This window comes from Oncorhynchus nerka, linkage group LG9a (assembly GCF_034236695.1).
Source record: "Oncorhynchus nerka isolate Pitt River linkage group LG9a, Oner_Uvic_2.0, whole genome shotgun sequence".
Lineage (NCBI taxonomy): Eukaryota > Metazoa > Chordata > Actinopteri > Salmoniformes > Salmonidae > Oncorhynchus > Oncorhynchus nerka.
The window spans coordinates 48,557,585-48,581,564 of NC_088404.1; the positions used below are offsets into that span (position 1 = coordinate 48,557,585).

At 46.1% G+C, this 23,980-nt stretch overlaps 2 protein-coding genes across 3 annotated transcripts in view; one reads left to right on the forward strand and one right to left on the reverse strand.

Moving 5' to 3' along the window:
* Positions 1-8,853, forward strand: part of LOC115134446 (Golgi apparatus protein 1-like) — a 44,380-nt gene extending 35,527 nt beyond the window's left edge. For both annotated transcript variants that reach the window (XM_029668418.2, XM_029668419.2), the window contains 2 exons: positions 81-187; positions 5,864-8,853. In XM_029668418.2, the coding sequence (XP_029524278.2) occupies positions 81-187; positions 5,864-6,031 (275 nt within the window). In that variant the 3' untranslated portion in view covers positions 6,032-8,853. The remainder of the gene's footprint in view (positions 1-80; positions 188-5,863) is intronic.
* A 1,184-nt stretch (positions 8,854-10,037) lies between these two features.
* On the reverse strand, positions 10,038-19,890 carry LOC115134449 (fibulin-7-like). Its single transcript, XM_029668427.1, has 7 exons — positions 19,615-19,890; positions 18,365-18,527; positions 17,984-18,154; positions 17,534-17,731; positions 11,874-12,011; positions 11,449-11,584; positions 10,038-11,012 (listed from the first exon to the last, which is right to left on the reverse strand). The coding sequence occupies exons 1-7, from the start codon at positions 19,684-19,686 to the stop codon at positions 10,652-10,654; spliced, it is 1,239 nt and encodes a 412-aa protein (XP_029524287.1). The 5' UTR covers positions 19,687-19,890; the 3' UTR covers positions 10,038-10,651.
* Positions 19,891-23,980: the final 4,090 nt, after the last annotated feature.

Here is a 23,980-nt window from a genome sequence, read left to right on the forward strand (position 1 = left end):
CCTGCGATAGCATCAGCACAATATGTGTACACAACCAATAAAGTTTGAGTACCTGACAGTGTGCGTTGGCTCCTCCTCAGAGATGTCCTGTCTGATGGAGGCCCTGCAGGACAAGAGGGTCCGTCTGCAGCCAGAGTGTAAGAAGAGACTGCAGGACCGCATCGACATGTGGAGCTACGCTGCCAAGGTGAACAAGACACACACACACACACACCAGCAACACGTCACTAGCTTGGCTAAGCACTCACATCCGAGTCCCTTCAAAACAAGTGAGAACCTGTCAGACATTACCATCATACTTTTTAAGGCACTTACATCTGTTCGCCCCGTCCCCCCAGACACACCCGTTCACGTTTTCTAAAGATTCTTCAAAGACCTGTCACTAAAATTCACACTCCTACTCAATGAATGTAACTTCACACTGGTCAGTGTATAATTGAAGACTGCATATATAATGGTTTCCTCATATTTGCGAAGGCCTACTTGAGATTTGGCTGCAGGAATGGCAGGAAGGAATATACAGTTGAAGTTGTAAGTTTACATACACGTAGGTGGGAGTAATTAAAACTGTTTTTCAACCTCTCCATTTCTACTATAACTATAGTTTTGGAAAGTCAGTTAGAACATCTACTTTGTGCATGACAGAAGTAACTGTTTACAGACCGATTATTTCTCTTATAATTCACTGTATCACAATTCCAGTGGGTCAGAAGTTTACATACACTAAGTTGACTGTGCCTTTAAACAGCTTGGAAAAATCCAGAAAATTATGTCATGGCTTTAGAAGCTTCTGATAGGCTAATTGACATAATTTGAGTCAATTGGAGGTGTACCTGTGGATGTATTTCAAGGCCTACCTTCAAACTCAGTGACTCTTTGCTTGACATCATGGGAAAATCAAAAGAAATCAGCCAAGACCCCAGGAAAAAAAATTGTGGACCTCCACAAGTCTGGTTCATCCTTGGGAGAAATTTCCAAATGCCTGAAGGTACCACGTTCATCTGTACAAACAATAGTACGCAAGTATAAACATCATGGGACCACGCAGTCGTCATACCGCTCAGGACGAGGACGCGCAAGGAAGAAGCCACTGCTCCAAAACCGCCATTAAAAAAAGCCAGACTACGGTTTACAACTGCACATGGGGACAAAGATTGTACCTTTTTGAGAAATGTCCTCTGGTCTGATGAAATAAAAATAGAACTGTTTGGGCATAATGACCATCGTTATGTTTGGAGGAAGAATGGGGAGGCTTGCAAGCCAAAGAACACCATCCCAACCGTGAAGCACGGGGGTGGCAGCATCATGTTGTGGGGGTGCTTTGCTGCAAGAGGGACTGGTGCACTTCAAAACATTTGAGATCATGAGAAAGGAAAATTATGTGGATATTATAACAAAATGTATTTCACCTTTTATTTAACCAGGTAGGCTAGTTGAGAACAAGTATATACAGTGTGTGCAAATGAGGTAGGATAAGGTTGATTCAATATAATTTACCTCCATCTCAAGACATCAGTCAGGAAGTTAAAGCTTGGTTGGAAATGGCTATTCCAAATGGACAACAACCCCAAGCATACTTCCAAAGTTGTGGCAAAATGGCTTAAGGACAACAAAGTCAAGGTATTGGAGTGGCCATCACAAAGCCCTGACCTCAATCCTATAGAAAATTTGTTGGCAGAACTGAAAAAGCGTGTGTGTGCAAGGAGGCCAACAAACCTGACTCAGTTACACCAGCTCTGTCAGGAGGAATGGGCCAAATTTCACCCAACTTATTGTGGGAGCTTGTGGAAGGCTACCTGAAACATTTGACCCAAGATAAATAATTTAAAGGCTATGCTACCAAATACTAATTGAGTGTATGTAAACTTGTCACCCCCTGGGAATGTGATGAAAGAAATATAAGCTTAAATAAATAATTCTCTCTACTATTATTCTGACATCTCACGTTCTTAAAATAAAGTGGTGATCCTAACTGACCGAAAACAGGGAATTTTTACTAGGATTAAATGTCAGGAATTGTGATACACTATAGCCAAATACATTTAAACTCAGTTTATGTAAACTCCCAACATACAACTGTACATCAGTGGAGGCTGCTGAAGGGAGGACGGCTCATAATGATGGCTAAAATGGCATCAAACACAAAGAAACCATGTCTTTGATAGCATTCCGCTCCAGCCATGACCACGAGCCCCCCAGTTAAGGTGCCACCAACCTGTGATAAACATGCACAATGACCTGAATGTCATTGTGTCAGTAAGGGGAAAACACTGCATGAAACCTTATACTCTTCAGTTAACGGAGACACACACACTCCCTTCCTCACAACACTCTCTGTCTCCCTGACTCTCATCAAAACACACGCAAGCTGCATTTAAGTAGCACCAGAAATAGATTTTTACATTAGGCCTATAGGAATCCTACCTTTTCAAGCACATCTCACAAGTAGCAGACCATTTTCCTTTCTTCCTGTGCCAGTCAAATATGCCTTAACCTACTGTCAATTTACCAGGTTGTTAGCTGTCTCGGTAAAGACTGAACAACACCAATAATTAGCGACCCAGGATTAGTTTAAAAATGGCCCCGCGACATGGTTTGTGAAATTTATATAAAATGTGCCCGAATCCAGATAGAAAGGAAAAAGGCACCTCTTTTTTAAAAACCGTTTCGACTAGAGACGAGACGTTTCCTCTGCTGTAAAGCTGCAGAGTTGAGACGAGACGTTTCCTCTGCTGTGAAGCTGCAGAGTTGAGGCGAGACGTTTCCTCTGCTGTGAAGCTGCAGAGTTGAGGCGAGACGTTTCCTCTGCTGTGAAGCTGCAGAGTTGAGGCGAGACGTTTCCTCTGCTGTGAAGCTGCAGAGTTGAGGCGAGACGTTTCCTCTGCTGTGAAGCTGCAGAGTTGAGGCGAGACGTTTCGTTTCCTCTGTTTCCTCTGTGAAGCTGCAGAGTTGAGGCGCAGAGTTGAGGCGAGACGTTTCCTCTGCTGTGAAGACGTTTCCTCTGCTGTGAAGCTGCAGAGTTTGAGGCGAGACGTTTCCTCTGCTGTGAAGCTGCAGAGTTGAGACGAGACGTTTCCTCTGCTGTGAAGCTGCAGAGTTGAGACGAGACGTTTCCTCTGCTGTGAAGCTGCAGAGTTGAGACGAGACGTTTCCTCTGCTGTGAAGCTGCGGACTAGAGCATGTGAGCGGAGTTGAGCGGTTGGAAATCACCCATCTATTTGTGTGACTACCTGGACCTACCAATTGGTTTGAAGTATTGAAACCAAACCATATGCACTTGAATTATAAGTATTTGAATAAACATGAAAGGGTGAATGTAAGAAGCAAACATCATTTCAGATAGGCTACATGTCATATTAAGCAGCATATAACACTCTAAATAGGTCAGGAGACAGACAGGGAGCCTAAGAAGGAACAAAAAAATGTATTATTTAGCCTATATTACTTCAAGGCTATAGTCTACAAAGAAATGCATTTGTGAGTGCGACCCAATAGGCTGGTAGGGATATAAAGCGCTCAGCATTTAAATAACATTTCGTTGGCTTCAGTCTCATGCGATGGTGCCTGGAGAGCCGGCCAGCAGCGGAGAATATCCTCTCCTTACTTGCAGAGCCACTGGGGATGCAGAACACCCGTTTGGCCACTCTTGCCAGGCTGGGCAGAGATAAAGAGTTGTTTTATTTTCTTTCTGTAGGTAGGCCCAAAGGATTTTAGGCAATGACACACTTAGTTATCTACCCACCTCGTTCCTTTCATTTAGCGTGTGCACATAGTAAGTACACCATCATGCTTTGGGGATAGGTGTCTTTTCACATTCCACAATGATTCTTTAGTTGTGGACACTAAATCACTGCACTCCCTCTCTTGCTCGTGGTCCTCATCTTTGTAAGTCACCTTGATTTAGCACCTGTGTGGTCTATCAGTTTCTTTATGAATATTTAGCGAACTCCATGACAGTAGCTAAAGCAAGGGGCTATACAAGTAGACTACAAATGCATGCTGGGCCGAGCATGCCCTGAGCTCCTGAAGTGAGTTCTACTGGAGGCCGACACTCCATCCTTTTGGGAATCTCGCTGCGTGATCCGGTGAAATTGGGCGCGTTCCGCTCCAACTTCGCTCTGCTCACAGACCAGTCTGTGCTCTTGGTTATAACAGGCGATGAAATAACCATGTATCCACATTGCTCGCTTTGCACGCTGCTCCAATGTAACACATGTACAAATCTAACAGAAGAGTCATCAGGGTCGGGGTCTGCATCCCCGCTCACCATCACGGCTAAATGATGTTTTAACAAAACTGATGGAGGAATAGATGAGCATGAAGAGCAGTCTGAGAGAAGCAGGTGAGGTGAGGGCTGGTTGGGGATGCTGAGAGAAGCAGGTGAGGTGAGGGCTGGTTGGGGATGCTGAGAGATGCAGGTGAGTGAGGGCTGGTAGGGGATGCAGAGAGAAGCATGTGAGTGAGGGCTGGTAGGGGATGCAGAGAGAAGCAGGTGAGTGAGGGCTGGTAGGGGATGCAGAGAGAAGCATGTGAGTGAGTGCTGGTAGGGGATGCAGAGAGAAGCAGGTGAGTGAGGGCTGGTAGGGGATGCAGAGAGAAGCATGTGAGTGAGTGCTGGTAGGGGATGCAGAGAGAAGCAGGTGAGTGAGGGCTGGTTGGGGATGCTGAGAGAAGCAGGTGAGTGAGTGCTGGTAGGGGATGCAGAGAGAAGCATGTGAGTGAGTGCTGGTAGGGGATGCAGAGAGAAGCAGGTGAGCGAGGGCTGGTAGGGGATGCAGAGAGAAGCAGGTGAGTGAGTGCTGGTAGGGGATGCAGAGAGAAGCATGTGAGTGAGTGCTGGTAGGGGATGCGGAGAGAAGCAGGTGAGCGAGGGCTGGTAGTGGATGCGGAGAGAAGCAGGTGAGCGAGGGCTGGTAGGGGATGCGGAGAGAAGCAGGTGAGCGAGGACTGGTAGGGGATGCGGAGAGAAGCAGGTGAGCGAGGACTGGTAGGGGATGCGGAGAGAAGCAGGTGAGCGAGGACTGGTAGGGGATGCGGAGAGAAGCAGGTGAGCGAGGGCTGGTAGGGGATGCGGAGAGAAGCAGGTGAGCGAGGGCTGGTAGGGGATGCGGAGAGAAGCAGGTGAGCGAGGGCTGGTAGGGGATGCGGAGAGAAGCAGGTGAGCGAGGGCTGGTAGGGGATGCGGAGAGAAGCAGGTGAGCGAGGGCTGGTAGGGGATGCGGAGAGAAGCAGGTGAGCGAGGGCTGGTAGGGGATGCGGAGAGAAGCAGGTGGCGAGGGCTGGTAGGGGATGCGGAGAGAAGCAGGTGAGCGAGGGCTGGTAGGGGATGCGGAGAGAAGCAGGTGAGCGAGGGCTGGTAGGGGATGCGGAGAGAAGCAGGTGAGCGAGGGCTGGTAGGGGATGCGGAGAGAAGCAGGTGAGCGAGGGCTGGTAGGGGATGCGGAGAGAAGCAGGTGAGTGAGGGCTGGTAGGGGATGCAGCTGGCTGATTTACAGCTGCCCCACGTGATATGCGCATGAAAGTAAAAGGGATGTTATTAGAGCTGTGCATACCGGAGACTAGTGGCTGTTGCTGAAATTCAACAGACTTTATACACATTTTATAACAGGTGCCAGCAGGTTCTTTAGATCGGTAGGGCTGAAAAAGTCTTTATCACATGAAACAGTACTACGGTATTTAAAAATGTTGGTATCATGAAGTTTTTGTATGGAGATATTACTTTGTTACTGGTATACCGTGCAACACTACAGTGGATGCTTACCCTCCTATGGTCTAGCATTGAACTCACACAATTTCACATCGAAACCTCTACTTTTCCATAATTTGATTGACACCCACACCTGCTCCCCTCTGTCCCTCCCAGGTGGCCCCGGCCGAAGGATTCTCAGACCTGGCCATGCAGGTGATGACCTCACCCTCCAAGAACTACATCCTGGCTATGATTGGCCTGGGCGTGTGCGTTCTCTTTCTGTTCGGCCTGCTGTGCGGCCGCATCACCAAGCGAGTAATGCAGGAGCAGAAGAACAGGTAGAGAGGGGGGCCTCAGAGGGTCCCAACAGCAAAAAAATACCTGGACAGGGCCCTCCCTCAGCATAGCCCCAACTGCCCCCACCTCAGCCTGACTCCATGTACAAACCATCATCCCCTACTTTCTCTCCCCCTCTTTTACCCCCCAAGCCTCCACGTCACTCCCTGAGACTGGGCTCTATGGGGGAGCCATTCAAGCTTCCCTGTCATCATCGCTATGTCGTCGGAGGGCCACTTTGGGGCCTGGCCTACATTACCCAAACTCCCCTATGGTGGTTGGTCTCCCAGTTTCACTGGTGTGAGAGCCCACATGCCCCAACTGTGAGACCGACACATAACCCCTCCAACCCCACTCCAGTGTGTGACTGATGAAAGCCAAGTCTTCACGTTATGTTCTACAGGAGACGTCTAGAAGGACGATGCCGCCACCTTTTAGTCCTCTATCGCTCCACTGCTAACCAGCTAACGCTAACAGACCTGTACCGCCGGGGTAGGCCAGCCTGCAAGGCCATAAGCATTATTTATTGATTTGGATTCTGCTTTTGGTTTCTTTTGCAGTGTTTTTTTTTTTTTCTGCCTCATTTAGATGCAATATTTCTTTTTGTTTTAAGAAATGTTGCATTTGTGGGGGGTTGGTGGGTCAGAAGGGGGAGGTGGGTTCTCAGTAAGCATGAAGAGTTATTATGTGAGAAAGAACCTCTCCTTACTTACGGCCTGCCTGGGAGGCTTTCAATGATTTCAGTACTGATACTATTAGCGTGTGTGTGTGTGTGTGTGTGTGTGTGTGTGTGTGTGTGTGTGTGTGTGTTTGTCTGAGGGTCTGACAGTTGTGAAAGAGGAGTAATAACGCTGTTTTTCTATTATATTTTTGTTCTTCTGAGAGGACGAGGTGGTTGACAGACTTCAGGTTGCCGATGGGTATTAGAGTCACTGATTTGCCATGGGACTGCCAGGTGTGGCGTTGAACTGTCCTCCACTGACTGAGCCTCATGGGAGAGGAGTCCTGTAGCCTACAGTGTATTATATCAGTCTTACACTCCTTAAAGCTGATGATAATTATATTGATTACTCTATTTGTGATTATGCTGATAGACCTGGCAGTGTATCATAGATGGCTCCAGTGGGAAAGGATGGATGCCTGCTTAGTACAGTCTGAAGCGGTACTCCAGGCACTCCATGCTTGGCCCGTGGTAGGGGTTAGCATGATGCTAACTTAGTGGGTGGAAATGGAAGAGAAGTGGTCTGCATCAAACAGACTGGCGTTCACACACATTTCTCTCAAGGTACTCCGTTAGCAGTGAGCATTTGACAGAGAGCTGGGTCTAATTTGTCCTGAGTGGACAACACTGACGGATGCAGAAAGATAAGTCTCCTTTTGAAAACTGTCTTCTAACAAGTGTCTCATCTGGTTTTCAAGTAGTGAAACCTGTAGGGTAGCAGGTTTAAACCATTGGGTATTGGTATTGAAGAATGGTTGGTGGTACAAAGGGCCAAGAAGAATGGGAAGAGAAGAAGAAAAAAAAGATACAATACAGATTAATGCTGAGAGATGTGAAGATTTTGTTTGAAAGGATACTGGAACCGTTGCACATTTTTCTGTTATTCTATATATATATATATATATATATATATATATATACCAATACCCATATATATATTTATATATATTGATATTGTTTGCTCATAGCCTTATTTATTTGTTTACTAATGGTCAAAGTTGGTGAGTCCTTTTTTGATTTGATTGTTCTCTTGTTGCCTTTTTCTTCATTGCCTGTGAAGTACCCTGTTGTTAGACCAGGTTAAGAGTAGCCACAGCCTTTCACCTTACCTTTGAGTGAAGCCTGGTAGCTGAGGCTAGGTTAAGGGAAGCGGGTGGTGCTGGGGACGAGTTTGGGGGAGGGGCTGGATGTTGTCACTCCAGGAGCGTCTTGGCTCGGTTTTAGTTACTGAACTCTAAAGTACTTGTTCAGGTGGGATCTAAACTTTAACCAATCCAAACAGAGGAAAGCCCTCTCAAGGAGGAGTTCAAAAGCGTTCTCATGATGATTCAACAATCGCTTTCTCAAAACAAACTGTCATGCCATGTAAATTAGTCTGTAGAGTTTTCCCCTCATTGCTACTATGTCATTGCCTTGTTCTTGAATTGGTGTGAGCTGTGAGCGCTTCCCTCCTTGCTTGTAAAAACAATTGATAAATGTAATTTAAATGGCCTCCGCTGTAACCATGCAAAAGGTAGATTTGTCAATGTGTGCCTACTCTGAAAATCCCAGATGGGGATCCCCCACATACATTAATATATATATATATATATATTATCTCTCACACACACACACATTAGAAGCCGCTAGCCTACTCCTAACTCCCCTTCAAACTGAGCAGAGGTGTATGTACATGCGCCCCTCCAAGCTGTCACACCCCAGACTTGGGAAAGGGAAACACTCCAACAAAGACACCTAGTTTGGGAGAACTCGTTGCAATTGTTATTTTTTTTATTTTATATACCAGCTCCTGTCTTGTGCTACCAAGACAGCATTGAATTCTGTTGAGTAGTTCAATCTATCAATACTTACTGTTAATTTAGTCTGTCAAAAGCTTTCATCCAGTCAAAATGTAATTACTATAACAATGACTATAACATATGATTAAGATTATGATGAAAAATATGTTTTGTAATTATGTTCTTGTGTATAAATGTATGGAGGTCCTTTTGCTTTCATCTCTGATTATGCCATGTCACAGAATAACAGTGCATTTCCCTGGTTTTAAGTTCTGTCCTATACCGATGAAGTTGGACAATTTGTTAATAAAGTCTGCCGGTTTTTATAATGTTGTCCTCTGTTTTGTAGGCACAGGACTGGCAGGAGTCAGGACAGGAGGGAGGTTATAGGGCTGGCCAGTCTCCCAGAAGAACACTAACCTACATTACCACACAGATTAGGTTCCAAACCAGGAAGGATCTGTGTTCATTCCAGCCCTTCGCACACAAATCCTCTAGTCTATGGCTACGAGTAGCCAGGTTTGATAAACAATTCTGAAGCACACCCAGTGCTCTGTGGGCCTGGCTATACTAGACTTGGCCATTCAAGGTAGCTAACTACATTCAGGATGAATACTCCGATATGCCAGAGGTGGTCTCAGGCCATGAGGCGGCTAGGTAGACTAGTGGTTAGGATTATTGGGCCAGTAACCAAAACATTGCTGCTTCGAATAAGAGCGTCTGCTGAATTGCTAAAATGTTTAAATATGATTAGGGAATTACATGTCTGTAGGGAACACGCTTCTTTGCTTTGTGCTCTACTCGTCTGCTTGCATGTGGTTAACCCTTCATGTGTCCAACCTCAACCTGCCCCAGTAGTCCGAGTTGGATAATACAGCTCCCAATAAAATCATTTCTACAAAGAAGGGCCTTATGCAGAGTACACAGACATAAATGATGTCCCATTCCCCATGTAGACTAGCCTCGTGACCATCTGAAGTACTGACCTGTGACATTCTGGATATATGTGTGTGTATGTACACACATGTAGGAGTTATTTCCAGCTGCTTCCAGTCATGGTCAGATGGATGGCTAGATGACCGTGTGGAGGCCAGAGACTGGGACCGATCCTGTGTTTGCTGTCTGACACTGGAGTGTTACATTTTTTCCAGCCTAGTTCAAAACCACCCCACTCTGCCTTCCTCTGCATACATGGGTGGATGGATAGGTAGTTTACACTCTGTAAGGATCAGGTGCACCGTATAGGACTTTTTTTTTGATATTGTAGTTTGAGTGTTCTTTGGATGGTGGATGGAGACATTTGCCAGTTGCTAGGAGTTAAGAAAACCAGGACCAGCCCCTATCATCTGCAATGTGATGGGATGGTGGAACGTTTTAATTGAACGCTCATCGATCAGCTGGCCAAGACAGCCCCAATACCCTTGTGAGTGGGACAAGTGTCTCATCCATGTAGCCCTGGCATACAATATGATGTTTGATTACATGCACAGTGAAGCATTACATGCTCTATTGGTAAATGGATCCATTTTTATTCTATGAACTATTCAGGAAATATCCAATAAACCAAAATGGTAACAACTGAGAAAGGAAGAAAGGTACAGTACATATAGTTTGAAGAGGACCTGCAATCACAAATACCTTACACAAAACCGAACATGTACAAAACATTTAATATAGACCACTGAAATTCTTAATACATTTCTCATGTATATGCAGTATAGCTGATGTGGTGGTCTGCCTTTGATATTAGAGCTACAGATTCCATAGCCCAAAGAAACACATTGTATTCCCCACTGAAATTAAACACACCGACCCATTCTGGTTTACTCATACAAATACCTCAAATTCTCCAAGGTGATAACAAGAGAGCAGCCTAAAGCCTGAGGAATGTTTATAAACCACTATTTACATTACTATGATCCCTCTACCGACAGGCAAAGGGAGAAAACACATCCACATTAACAGTATGGCTGGTTCAGGACTTCCTGTAAAGGACAGCAAAAACCCACACCCATCTACACAGAGGCCTCCCCTTCGCCATTATCCACAATGCTCTCCCAGTGGTTCGATTGCACCTGACAGTGCTCTCTCATCACCCCTCCTCCTCCCTTCTTCCTTTCCATCACTCTAGAAACCGTAGGGGGAGACGAAAAGGGTGACCTTGGTGAGGTAGCGTCCCAGCAGGGCTTGTCTCTCCAGCTCGCTCATCTCTACCTCTGCCTCCAGTGTAGCTGGGCCCTGCACAGGGCTCACCAGGAGCAGGGTGCCCGTCTGCCTGTCAGAGCGCTGCATGCTAAAGTGGCTGCGGCCGCGACTCCCCAGCAGGCTGAAGCGCAGCGTGTCACCCAGCACACGGGCCGCAGACACCCGGAAGAGCACCCTTGGTGCGGACATGTTGGAGACCACGGGCATGAAGTGGAAGGAGACGGAGTTGGGAGCCTGGGTGCAGGCCTTGTCCCCCATCACACACGGGTTCCTCTCACACCGCCTGGGACAGAGGAAGAGGAGGTTTCTTCTTGTTTCACCCAGTAAATATAACTGAGAAATACATCCAAACTCACCTCAAACCATTGTAATAATGTTGTTTTCTATTGTATATCTGTCTTAATTGTAGTAGTTATTTGTATGAGCAATAAAAAAAGAATTGTCTAGAGCAAGGGGTAATTTGGGTGAATGAGGTTATGTGAGCCAAATGATGGGTGGAGCTGCACTGTGGTGACAATGAAATGAAAACGTTTTTCTCTCCACAGAAACAGCTAAATTGTATGTTTGTTTTGAAATGATTGAGAGTGTAGGGGAATCTCCTCCTCCATCGAACCAGTGCAGTCTCTTGGTGCAAAGCCATAACATGATTTGGTTAAAACAGGAAGCATAGTGACACCAGATCGGATAGAAGTGGTGTTTTTGTTACAGCTGTTACTCACATGGGAGAGGTCTTGATGTACGTGGCGTTGGTGATGCGAGGACACTCCACTTGCACACACTGGAACCCCCCGTACGTATTCACACACACCTGGTCCAGGGTGCAGTTGTGAAGTCTGCTCTCACACTCGTCAATATCTATCCAGAGGTGGAGGGGGGAGAAAAGAAACACAAGTAACCAAGACTGGTCCCCACTGAGCCCACGTCACATCTCCAAAGCTTCAGTTTTACTGGAAAGACATTGTCATATAATGCAGAGTTACCATTAGTTCCCATTGCAGTTACGAAGCAACAAAGGCCATGGACACTAGTAGAGCTCAATATCAGAGGTGGTATCAAAATACGATCTCCCTGTAACAACCACTGGCTAAGGCCAGGGTACTGTGGTAGCGCTTATTGGTGGAATGGTCTGGTCTGTGGTCCTGACCTTTGCAGCTGCGGTTGTCTCTGGCCAGGTTGTAGCCGCTAGGGCACACACAGTGGTAGTTGCCAGGGGTGTTGATACAGGTGTGCATACACAGGCGCCCAGGCAGTGCCAGCGGAAACAGCTGACACTCATCCATGTCTGAAACACAGTTCCTCAATATATCACTGATATACAGTGAACAAAAATATAAACACAGCATGTAAAGTTTTGGTTTCATGAGCTGAAATAAAAGATCTCTGAAATGTTCCATGCGCACAAAAAAATGTATTTCTCTCAAATGTTGTGCACAAATTAGTTTACGTCACTGTTAAAAAGCATTTTTTCTTTGCCAAGATAATCCATCCACCTGACAGGTGTGGCATATCACCAAGCTGATTAAACAGCATGATCATTACACAGGTGCACCTTGTGCTGGGGGACAATAAAAGGCCACTAATTTGTGCAGTTTTGTCACACAACATAATGCCACAGATGTTTCTGTGTAGCTAGCTACATAGCCGTCGTTGTATCAAAGATAATTGCGTAATTATTGTATTTCGTCGTCCTCCTATCTGCCCAGCAGCTAGCCAGCTAGCTAACGTTCACCGTCTACCGTAGCACTGTAGTAACTATCACACTCAACTGAACGACTTGATTAGTGTAGTGTTAGCTAGCTACATAGTTGTCTTTGCTGTCCAAGATAATTGTGTAGTTCAGAGCGTGGAGTCTTAGAGTGATAATTGCGTTATTATCGTATTTCGTCGTCCTCCTATCTGCCTAGCAGCTAGCCAGCTAGCATACGTTCACCGGCTACCGTAGCACTGTAGTAACTATCACACTCAACTGAACGACTTGATTAGTGTAGTATTAGCTAGCTACATAGTTGTCTTTGCTGTCTTCGTAACCAAGATAATTGTGTAGTTTAGAGTGTGTAGTCTTAGAGTGATTATCTTAATTTACCGAGGTTAGCTAGCCAGCTATTTTGTCGTCCTTAACGTAGGAGACACTCCTAGCTAGCCAACAGCCAGCCAACGTCTACTGAATAAAACTTTCGCATTCCGGTCGCATTCCGCTTCGCTCCACAGGTAGTATCACATTTTCATTTCATTTCATTACAGTCCCAACGGTGTGATTTGTTTGATCGTAGCTAGCTACATAGCCGTCTTTGTTTCAAAGATAATTGTGTAGTCTAGAGCGATTTTCTAGGTTAGCTAGCCAGCTATTGTCGTTCTCCTAACGCAACGTAACGTAACCAACACTGCTAGCTAGCCAGCTAGCCCCGAATAGCAGCATTGTAGAAACTTCACACTCAACGGAACGACTTGATTAGGGTAGTGTCAACAACGCAGCTAGCCTACCTCAGCAGTACTGTATCATTTTAATCATTTTAGTCAATTAGATTCTTGCTACGTAAGCTTAACTTTCTGAACATTCGAGACGTGTAGTCCACTTGTCATTCCAATCTCCTCTGCATTAGCGTAGCCTCTTCTCTAGCCTGTCAACTATGTGTCTGTCTATCCCTGTTCTCTCCTCTCTGCACAGACCATACAAACGCTCCACACCGCATGGCCGCGGCCACCTAATCTGGTGGTCCCAGCGCGCACGACCCACGTGGAGTTCCAGGTCTCCGGTAGCCTCTGGAACTGCCGATCTGCGGCCAACAAGGCAGAGTTCATCTCAGCCTATGCCTCCCTCCAGTCCCTCGACTTCTTGGCACTGACGGAAACATGGATCACCACAGACAACACCGCTACTCCTACTGCTCTCTCTTCGTCCGCCCACGTGCTCTCGCACACCCCGAGTGCTTCTGGTCAGCGGGGTGGTGGCACCGGGATCCTCATCTCTCCCAAGTGGTCATTCTCTCTTTCTCCCCTTACCCATCTGTCTATCGCCTCCTTTGAATTCCATGCTGTCACAGTTACCAGCCCTTTCAAGCTTAACATCCTTATCATTTATCGCCCTCCAGGTTCCCTCGGAGAGTTCATCAATGAGCTTGATGCCTTGATAAGCTCCTTTCCTGAGGACGGCTCACCTCTCACAGTTCTGGGCGACTTTAACCTCCCCACGTCTACCTTTGACTCATTCCTCTCTGCCTCCTTCTTTCCACTCCTCTCCTCTTTTGACCTCACCCTCTCACCTTTCCCCCTACTCACAAGGCAGGCAATACGCTCGACCTCATCTTTACTAGATGCTGTTCTTCCACTAACCTCATTACAACTCCCCTCCAAGTCTCCGACCACTACCTTGTATCCTTTTCCCTCTCGCTCTCATCCAACACTTCCCACACTGCCCCTACTCGGATGGTATCGCGCCGTCCCAACCTTCGCTCTCTCTCCCCGCTACTCTCTCCTCTTCCATCCTATCATCTCTTCCCTCTGCTCAAACCTTCTCCAACCTATCTCCTGATTCTGCCTCCTCAACCCTCCTCTCCTCCCTTTCTGCATCCTTTGACTCTCTATGTCCCCTATCCTCCAGGCCGGCTCGGTCCTCCCCTCCCGCTCCGTGGCTCGACGACTCATTGCGAGCTCACAGAACAGGGCTCCGGGCAGCCGAGCGGAAATGGAGGAAAACTCGCCTCCCCTGCGGACCTGGCATCCTTTCACTCCCTCCTCTACATTTTCCTCCTCTGTCTCTGCTGCTAAAGCCACTTTCTACCACTCTAAATTCCAAGCATCTGCCTCTAACCCTAGGAAGCTCTTTGCCACCTTCTCCTCCCTCTTGAATCCTCCCCCCCCCCTCCTCCCTCTCTGCAGATGACTTCGTCAACCATTTTGAAAAGAAGGTTGACGACATCCGATCCTCGTTTGCTAAGTCAAACGACACCACTGGTTCTGCTCACACTGCCCTACCCTGTGCTCTGACCTCTTTCTCCCTCTCTCTCCAGATGACATCTCGCGTCTTGTGACGGCCGGCCGCCCAACAACCTGCCCGCTTGACCCTATCCCCTCCTCTCTTCTCCAGACCATCTCCGGTGACCTTCTCCTTACCTCACCTCGCTCATCAACTCATCCCTGACCGCTGGCTACGTCCCTCCCGTCTTCAAGAGAGCGAGAGTTGCACCCCTTCTGAAAAAACCTACACTCGATCCCTCCGATGTCAACAACTACAGACCAGTATCCCTTCTTTCTTTTCTCTCCAAAACTCTTGAACGTGCCGTCCTTGGCCAGCTCTCCCACTATCTCTCTCAGAATGACCTTCTTGATCCAAATCAGTCAGGTTTCAAGACTAGTCATTCAACTGAGACTGCTCTTCTCTGTATCACGGAGGCACTCCGCACTGCTAAAGCTAACTCTCTCTCCTCTGCTCTCATCCTTCTAGACCTATCGGCTGCCTTCTATACTGTGAACCATCAGATCCTCCTCTCCACCCTCTCCGAGTTGGGCATCTCCGGCGCGGCCCATGCTTGGCTTGCGTCCTACCTGACAGGTCGCTCCTACCAGGTGGCGTGGCGAGAATCTGTCTCCTCACCACGCGCTCTCACCACTGGTGTCCCCCAGGGCTCTGTTCTAGGCCCTCTCCTATTCTCGCTATACACCAAGTCACTTGGCTCTGTCATAACCTCACATGGTCTCTCCTATCATTGCTATGCAGACGACACACAATTAATCTTCTCCTTTCCCCCCTCTGATGACCAGGTGGCGAATCGCATCTCTGCATGTCTGGCAGACATATCAGTGTGGATGACGGATCACCACCTCAAGCTGAACCTCGGCAAGACGGAGCTGCTCTTCCTCCCGGGAAGGACTGCCCGTTCCATGATCTCGCCATCACGGTTGACAACTCCATCGTGTCCTCCTCCCAGAGCACTAAGAACCTTGGCGTGATCCTGGACAACACCCTGTCGTTCTCAACTAACATCAAGGCGGTGGCCCGTTCCTGTAGGTTCATGCTCTACAACATCCGCAGAGTACGACCCCGCCTCACACAGGAAGCGGCGCAGGTCCTAATCCAGGCACTTGTCATCTCCCGTCTGGATTACTGCAACTCGCTGTTGGCTGGGCTCCCTGCCTGTGCCATTAAACCCCTACAACTCATCCAGAACGCCGCAGCCCGTCTGGTGTTCAACCTTCCCAAGTTCTCTCACGTCACCCCCGCTCCTCCGCTCTCTCCACTGGCTTCCAGTTGAAGCTCGCATCCGCTACAAGACCATGGTGCTTGCCTACGGAGCTGTGAGGGGAACGGCACCTCAGTACCTCCAGGCTCTGATCAGGCCCTACACCCAAACAAGGGCACTGCGTTCATCCACCTCTGGCCTGCTCGCCTCCCTACCACTGAGGAAGTACAGTTCCCGCTCAGCCCAGTCAAAACTGTTCGCTGCTCTGGCCCCCCAATGGTGGAACAAACTCCCTCACGACGCCAGGACAGCGGAGTCAATCACCACCTTCCGGAGACACCTGAAACCCCACCTCTTTAAGGAATACCTAGGATAGGATAAAGTAATCCTTCTCACCCCCCCTTAAAAGACCTAGATGCACTATTGTAAAGTGGCTGTTCCACTGGATGTCATAAGGTGAAAGCACCAATTTGTAAGTCGCTCTGGATAAGAGCGTCTGCTAAATGACTTAAATGTAAATGTTTCAAGTTTCAAGGGAGTGTGAAATTGGCATGCTGACTGCAGGAATGTCTACCAGAGCTGTTGAGAATGTAATGTTAATTTCTCTACCAAAAACCGCCTTCAACGTTGTTTTAGAGAATTTGGCATGTAGTCCAACCGGTCCCATAACCACAGACCACGTGTATGGCGTTGTGTGGGCGAGTGGTTTGCTGATGTCAACATTGTGAACAGAGAGCCCCATGGTGGCGGTGGGGTTATGGTATGGGCAGGCATATGCTATGGACAACAAACACAATTGCATTTTATCGATGGCAATTTGAATGCACAGGAATACCGTAACAAGATCCTGAGGCCCATTGTCGTGCCATTCATCCGCCGACATCACCTAATGTTTCAGCATGAACCTCATGTTTCAGCATGATAATGCACGACCCAATGTCGCAAGGATCTGTACACAATTTTTGGAAACTGAACATTTCCCAGTTCTTCCATGGACCTGCATACTCACCAGACATGTCACCCATTGGGCATGGGATGCTCTGGATTGACGTGTACGACAACGTGTTCCAGTTCCCACCAATATCTAGCAACTTCGCACCGCCATTAAAGAGGAGTGGGACAACATTGCACAGGCCACAATAAACAGCCTGATCAACTCTATGCAAAGGACATGTGTCGCGCTGCATGAGGCAAATGGTGGTCACACCAGATACGGACTGTTTTTTGGATCCAAGCGCCTACCTTTTAATTAAGGTATCTGTAATCAACAGTATTCCCAGTCATGTGAAATCCATAGATTAGGGCCTAATGAATTTATTTCAATTAACTGATTTCTTTATATGAACTGTAACTCAGTAAACTCTTTGGAATTGTTGCATGTTGTGTTTATATTTTTGTTCAGTATATATAGAAAAAACTCCAGGCTACGTATTGTTTAAGCTCTGATGTATTGGGTCCACTTCCAAAATCACAACTGTACACTGACTGCACTCCTATATAAAATCCCATGACAGACAGCTCTAAGATTGTCTGGTTCTAAGAACCGATTGATTCTTAAAAGTGAAACACATGAATTAAAGGAGCCCTTGGTATGGTTTGGCCGTAGGTAAGGTTCGGCCGTACTGACCTGTGCAGATGTTGCTGTCGCGGCCGCTTATGGTGAAGCCTGCATCACAGATGCAGTGGGAGGAGCCCTGGAACTGGGTGCAGCGGGATGGACGAACGAAGGCCAAGAGGGGGGCAGAGGACGTAGAGATGGAGGGGGAGGAGGAGAAGTAGGACGGCGTGGGAAGGGAGGCGGGGATGTTGCTCACAGTGTTTAAGACTGGGGAACAAAAAGGGACCATAAATATGACACCACTAAGCAGAGCAAGTAAGAGCAATGAGACAAAGTCTACACGTTACAGTACAGTATTAAACAAGAGGCTTCCCATTCATACAGAGAGAGAGTTCTCCAGTAGTGTTGAATATTACCAACAGTAATAAATGACGCACCATATTATAGTAGAATAATACAATGGTATCATTCTAGGCACGGAGGGAGCAGAGACACAGACAGAAATGGGCTCTGACTCACCCCTGCATGTGGGCTGCTGGCCGCTCCACTTCAGAGACGCCAGACACACTCTGGTCTGGGGCCCCAGCAGCTCATAACCTGCCTTACACACAAAGTGCACCTCGTGGCCCACACGAAACACCCTCCCCAGTCTCCTGCCGTAAGCCAGTATCTCAGGCTTAGGACAGGTGGCTGGACAGGGAGAGGGAGAGACACACAGTACAAACAGTAAGACAATCATGACACTTTCAGACGGACAAGCATGAGACAAGACATTGGCAATGGTAAGTCCAGTAACTGTCAAAGTGCTAGTGCAAAACTATACAGTATATACAGTATATATTATAAAAGAGAAAAAACGTCCATGTGCAAATGACAAGCTAAGCAGTCACTGTATTTCACCGTTGTGCGCCTTGGTGGTGTGTTTGACGGTGCTGATGTTCATTAGGGCATTCAGTCTCTTCCTCAGGGAGCGAAGGCTCTGCTGGTAGGAGGCCTCCTGGGCTGACAGCAACTTCTCCACCTGGCGCAGAGAGCTCTGCATCTCATGCCTCGACGCGCAGTCCTGTGGGGGGGCACAGCAATGTCCAGATCATTCAGTAGACAGCCACAATTTGAAGATTTCAGTCGTGGGGGGAATTGACCCTAAATGCTTTGGGTGAGTGAATGAAAGATTAAATGAGTTTACTGTGGAGTAGCACTGTAGTGGGTTCCAATGATTCAAATCAACATGACAAGAGATACCTACCTACCCAGGTTAGTACATTATTCATTACAGATCAGTGGTAGGAGACATATTACTAAAAACCCGAAGGACTATGTCAATAGCTATCCTTGCACATTCTCGGGGAAAGTGGATATTTTATGTCAAATGTGCTTTATTTCAAGTGCAAACTATAGACAGTCATGTTTGGCTCCATTCAATGGGAAACACCCACTGAGGTATCACCAGGTGTGGCTGCTCACTTCACACAAACAAAATAAAAATGTATACGTAGTATTTACTGTAACAGGAGTAAAAGGTGTTAGGTCCACAGGTGAGGTTTTCAGTGTCAGAGCTCCTTGTGAAATGTTTTGCTCCAATTACTGAAGTCCCACCTGTGTGAAAATGTAGTGTGTCAGGAATTAGAGATCGAACACAAACAGTCTCCAAGTTCTCCAAATGTGTAAGGAACACTTTCTAGTGGCTCTGCCTCAACGTAGATAGCTTTTTCAAACACAATTACACTGTTAAGACTATAATTACAGCACTGTGCATTGATATAAGAGAATATGAAAGAGCAAACGTGATCCTGGAGGTCAGTCTTTTTTTATTGGCACAATTTGCAGCTCCTAGGTGTCAGAATGCCATGGACATTTTCTTGTTTATGCAGCTGGAGAAATGCTCAACTAAATAGAATCCATTCACTTCACCATAGATGCCTTTTGTTAATACAACGTCATAACATCAATACAATATGGATTTAATATCAGTAGGGCAATAGTTGTGCATGTCTTTGCATTACAATTAATCGTTGTTGTTTTTTAAAGCAGCAAGCATTTAAATGAAGTTGTCATTTTAAAAATCGAAGCAATATTCCATTAAAAAGTAATCAGTCAAGAGAAACAAAACCAGAGCAATAGTTGTTGGCTAGAACATGTGTTGTACTCACCTGGCCATGGGCAATGTAGAGATGATGCAAACCCAAAATCACCATAACAACACTAAACTGATTCATCATCATGGGGGGAAAAAATCCTCTTCACACTTTCACCTGGATTCTTGGTCAATAACAAAATAAACCAATTAAAATAAGTTACCTTAATATAGCCTACAGTTTTTAGTTGTTTAAATATAATAGCCTACAAATATAAATAAATGCTCTTTCAATTACAAGAGTAAGACTCATTCAAACATGACAGCGATCCGAACAGTAAACACAGCAAACATTTCTCCTCTACTTTTTTTAGAGAGCAGATGCCACATTTCTCCCCGCCCAGTTGGGTATTTTAAAGCCAAGACGAGGAGCTGAATCCACCACTAGCAGAGTAGTGGGTCGTACATCTACATAGAAGTAAAACCGTGGCTTTGATTTCGGATACTATTGTACCAAAATAGAAGGCTAAATTATAAAGCAATGTTTCTCAATTGGTAGGTTTCAATGGGCTAATATATCTTTTCATCATCTTGTGCACAAAAAAAAACCATGGTTTTAATGTGTACAGTATGGTAGACCTAGGCCGGACTGCTGCTCGTGACACCATGTGCTCACTCTTTCCAGCGAGATACTCTTTCCATCTTTCATGCGCTAAGTCTCCCCTGCGGTGTGCTAGATATCCACAAGGTGACACCTTGTTGTTTAGTGCCATGTCCAGTGGATCCAGGGCTCTGAATTCTCCTGTCTTTAGGAAGATTTGAAGTAGTAGCAGAGAACTAGTCTGGTATTTTATAATTAGAGGACAGTGTCATGATATGATTCAGAGACTTATTGCGAATAGTTGCTATGGTATTTTGGATTTTACAGTGAGACAACAGCTCCAGATCTAAATCCATATTACATTTGTCATTCCTTAGGCCACTGCTCTAGAGCCACAGAAAAGGGGAGTTAAATGAGTGATGTGGAGAATTAATCTGTGTAGTGTAGTCTGCAGGGCCAGCGCCTGTGTGTCTGTTTGTGAGTGTGTGTGTGTGTGTGCATTTGTTTCTCTCCAGGGCATGGAGAACCTGTAAGCTTGCATAAAATGGGGGATTTAGAAAGGACATGATAGGAAACAGCCTAACAGGGACAATGACATTGGGATTAACTGTCAGGCTAACTCGAGCAATATTTTCCTGCGGAATTGAACTCAGTTGCTGCATTGTATGGCAAACTAGAATGCAATTACTCAGCCGGTGGCGATTGGAGGAAGGGATGACAATTACAATCCTCTTATGAAAACCACTGTCTCTTAATGACTTTCAGTTCAGGCGAGCGGAGGAAGCCACTACCAATTAACGCACAGAATACCTTTATCAGGCCTTCATACGCACACTCGCACGCACACACACGCACATACACACTGCATAGGCACACTCGCACGCACACACACGCACATACACACTGCATAGGCACAAGACAGAGAATACTGAGATAGCTAGATACATTAAGAGCAGCTCAGGTGTATTAGCTAACTGTTCCATCCAGGACCATAGAGCTGAATAAGCCCTCTCTCTCCATCCCAGTGGACTATCATCACCCACTGTGGGGCTGCTGGTGTTAACTGGCTCCCTGGCCTGCTGCCTCTGACAAGCCATTAGTGGTGAGCCGCTCAGCTCTGTCTGGAGGCTGTATTAATTAGGGAAGGGGTAGACAGAACCATCCTGGAGTTCACTGATCCTCAACACCGCTGCCTGCCTGCCTGCAGCCACAAACCGGTTCTCTTTATTGAAGAGCCATGATGAGGATGTACTGTATGTTGTTTTCTATACAGTGCGTTGGTGGATTTGTGGGTGCGTTACTGTGTAATGAAGTAGGTTTGTGTTGTTTCTCACAGGTGCTGATTGGTGGAAGACTGTCTTTCCTTCTGAAACTGTGAATCATTGGAGTGATACAACATGGTTGCGCAGGCTACAGACAATGTTTTAACCATCAAACACACACAAAGCAAGAACAAGGTGATCTCTACTATATTGAACTCACTTGTTTGCCTTCAATGGAACTGTCTTTCAGCCTAGTTTTAGTCCAGAGATGCTATGCTTTTGAGTTGATACTACAGCAGCATATCCTCATTGGAATTCATTGTAAGTGTAGTAATGATAAGGGGTTGCTGACGGGGGTAAACTTCGTAGATAAATAAATTAACCTAAGAGAGCACAATCCACCCAAGATCATCATATCCTTATTAGATAGGACGAGTTTAATTAAAATGTAATCATTTAATGGATTTTCTAATTAAAATGGAGTTCGCTGATGGTCTCTCTCATTAGCTCGACAGGGTGCAGTCGTGCGATGGCTGCTTTTATAGAACTTGAGAACTCTCTCTCTCTCCCTCTCTGTGTGTGTGTGTGCGTGTAATGTGTAGGTGTCTGTTTCTTAAAACGTTGAGATGTACAGTGTGTACTATATGTAACCGAACTGAGAATGAAGAGAATGAGAATGAAGCAGTTCCTGATATCCTCAGATCATTGTACAGTCTTCAAGTAAGCTCTCTACAATTGAATCAATACAACTTCTAATACATTTACATTCAACAGTAGAGTAATCACACGTTCCTCACCGCTCTTATGCTATTAGATGCACTTACATTGAGAGACTGTCATGCTTTAAAGGCCCGGGGCAGAATAAAATGGGGGATTTCCTGTGTTTTATTCAGTACCAGTCAAAAGTTTGGACACCTACTCATTCCAGGGTTTTTCTTTATTTTTTACTATTTTCTACATTGTAGAATAATAGTGAAGACTTCAAAACTATGAAATAACGAACATGGAATCATGGAATAACCAAAGAAGTGTTAAACAAACATATTTTATATTTGAGATTCTTCAAAGTAGCCACCCTTTGCCTGGATGAAGGCTTTGCACACTCTTGGCATTCTCTCAACCAGCTTCATGAGGTAGTCACCTGGAATGCATTTAAATTAACATGTGTGCCTTGTAAAAGTTCATTTGCGGAATTTCTTTCCTTCTTAATGCGTTTGAGCCAATCAGTTGTGTTGTGACAAGGTAGGGGTGGTATACCAAACTATATTATGGCATGAACAGCTCAAATAAGTGAAGAGAATCGACAGTCCATCATTACTTTAAGACATGAAGGTCAGTCAATAAGGAACATTTCAAGAACTTTGAAAGTTTCTTCAAGTGCAGCCTCAAAAACCATCAAGCGCTATGATGAAACTGGCTCTCATGAGGACCGCCACAGGAAAGGAAGACCCAGAGTTACCTATACTGCAGAGAACACATTCACTAGAGTTAACTGCACCTCAGATTGCAGCCCAAATAAATGCTTTACAGAGTTCAAGTAGCAGACGCATCTCAACATCAACTATTCAGAGGAGACTGCGTGAATCAGGCCACCATGGTCAAATTTCTGCAAAGAAAGCACTACTAAAGGACACCAGTAAGAAGAAGAGACTTGCTTGGGCCAAGAAACATGAGCAATGGACATTAGACCGGTGGAAATCTGGCCTTTGGTCTGATGAGTCCAAATTTGAGATGTTTGGGTCCAACTGACGTGTCTTTGTGAGACGCAGAGTAGGTGAACGGATGATCTCCCCATGTGTGGTTCCCACCATGAAGCATGGAGGAGGTGCGATGGTGTGGGGTGCTTTGCTGGTGAAACTGTCAGTGATTTAGTTAGATTTCAAGGCACACTTAACCAGCATTCTGCAGTGATACGCCATCCCATCTGGTTTGCACTTAGTGGGAGTAGATTAGTTTTTCAAGACACCTCCATGCTGTGTAAGGGCTATTTGACCAATAAGGAGAGTGATGGAGTGCTGCATCAGATGACCTGGCCTCCACAATCAAATCAAATCAAGGGGCTATATAAATGTATTTATATAGCCCTTCGTACATCAGCTGATATCCCAAAGTGCTGTACAGAAACCAAGCCTAAAATCCCAAACAGCAAGCAATGCAGGTGTAGAAGCACGGTGGCTAGGAAGAACTCCCTAGAAATGCCAAAACCTAGGAAGAAACCTAGAGAGGAACCAGGCTATGAGGGGTGGCCAGTCCTCTTCTGGCTGTGCCGGGTGGAGATTATAACAGAACATGGCCAAGATGTTCAAATGTTCATAAATGACCAGCATGGTCAAATAATAATAATCACAGTAGTTGTCGAGGGTGCAGCAAGTCATTACCTCAGGTGTAAATATCAGTTGGCTTTTCCCGACCTCAACCCAATTGAGATGGTTTGGGATGAGTTGGACCACAGAGAGAAGAAAAGGCAGCCAAGAAGTGCTCAGCATATGTGCAAACTTCTTCAAGACGGTTGGAGAAGCATTCCAGGTGAAGTTGGTTGAGAGAATGCCAAGCTTGTGCAAAGCTGTCATCAAGGCAAA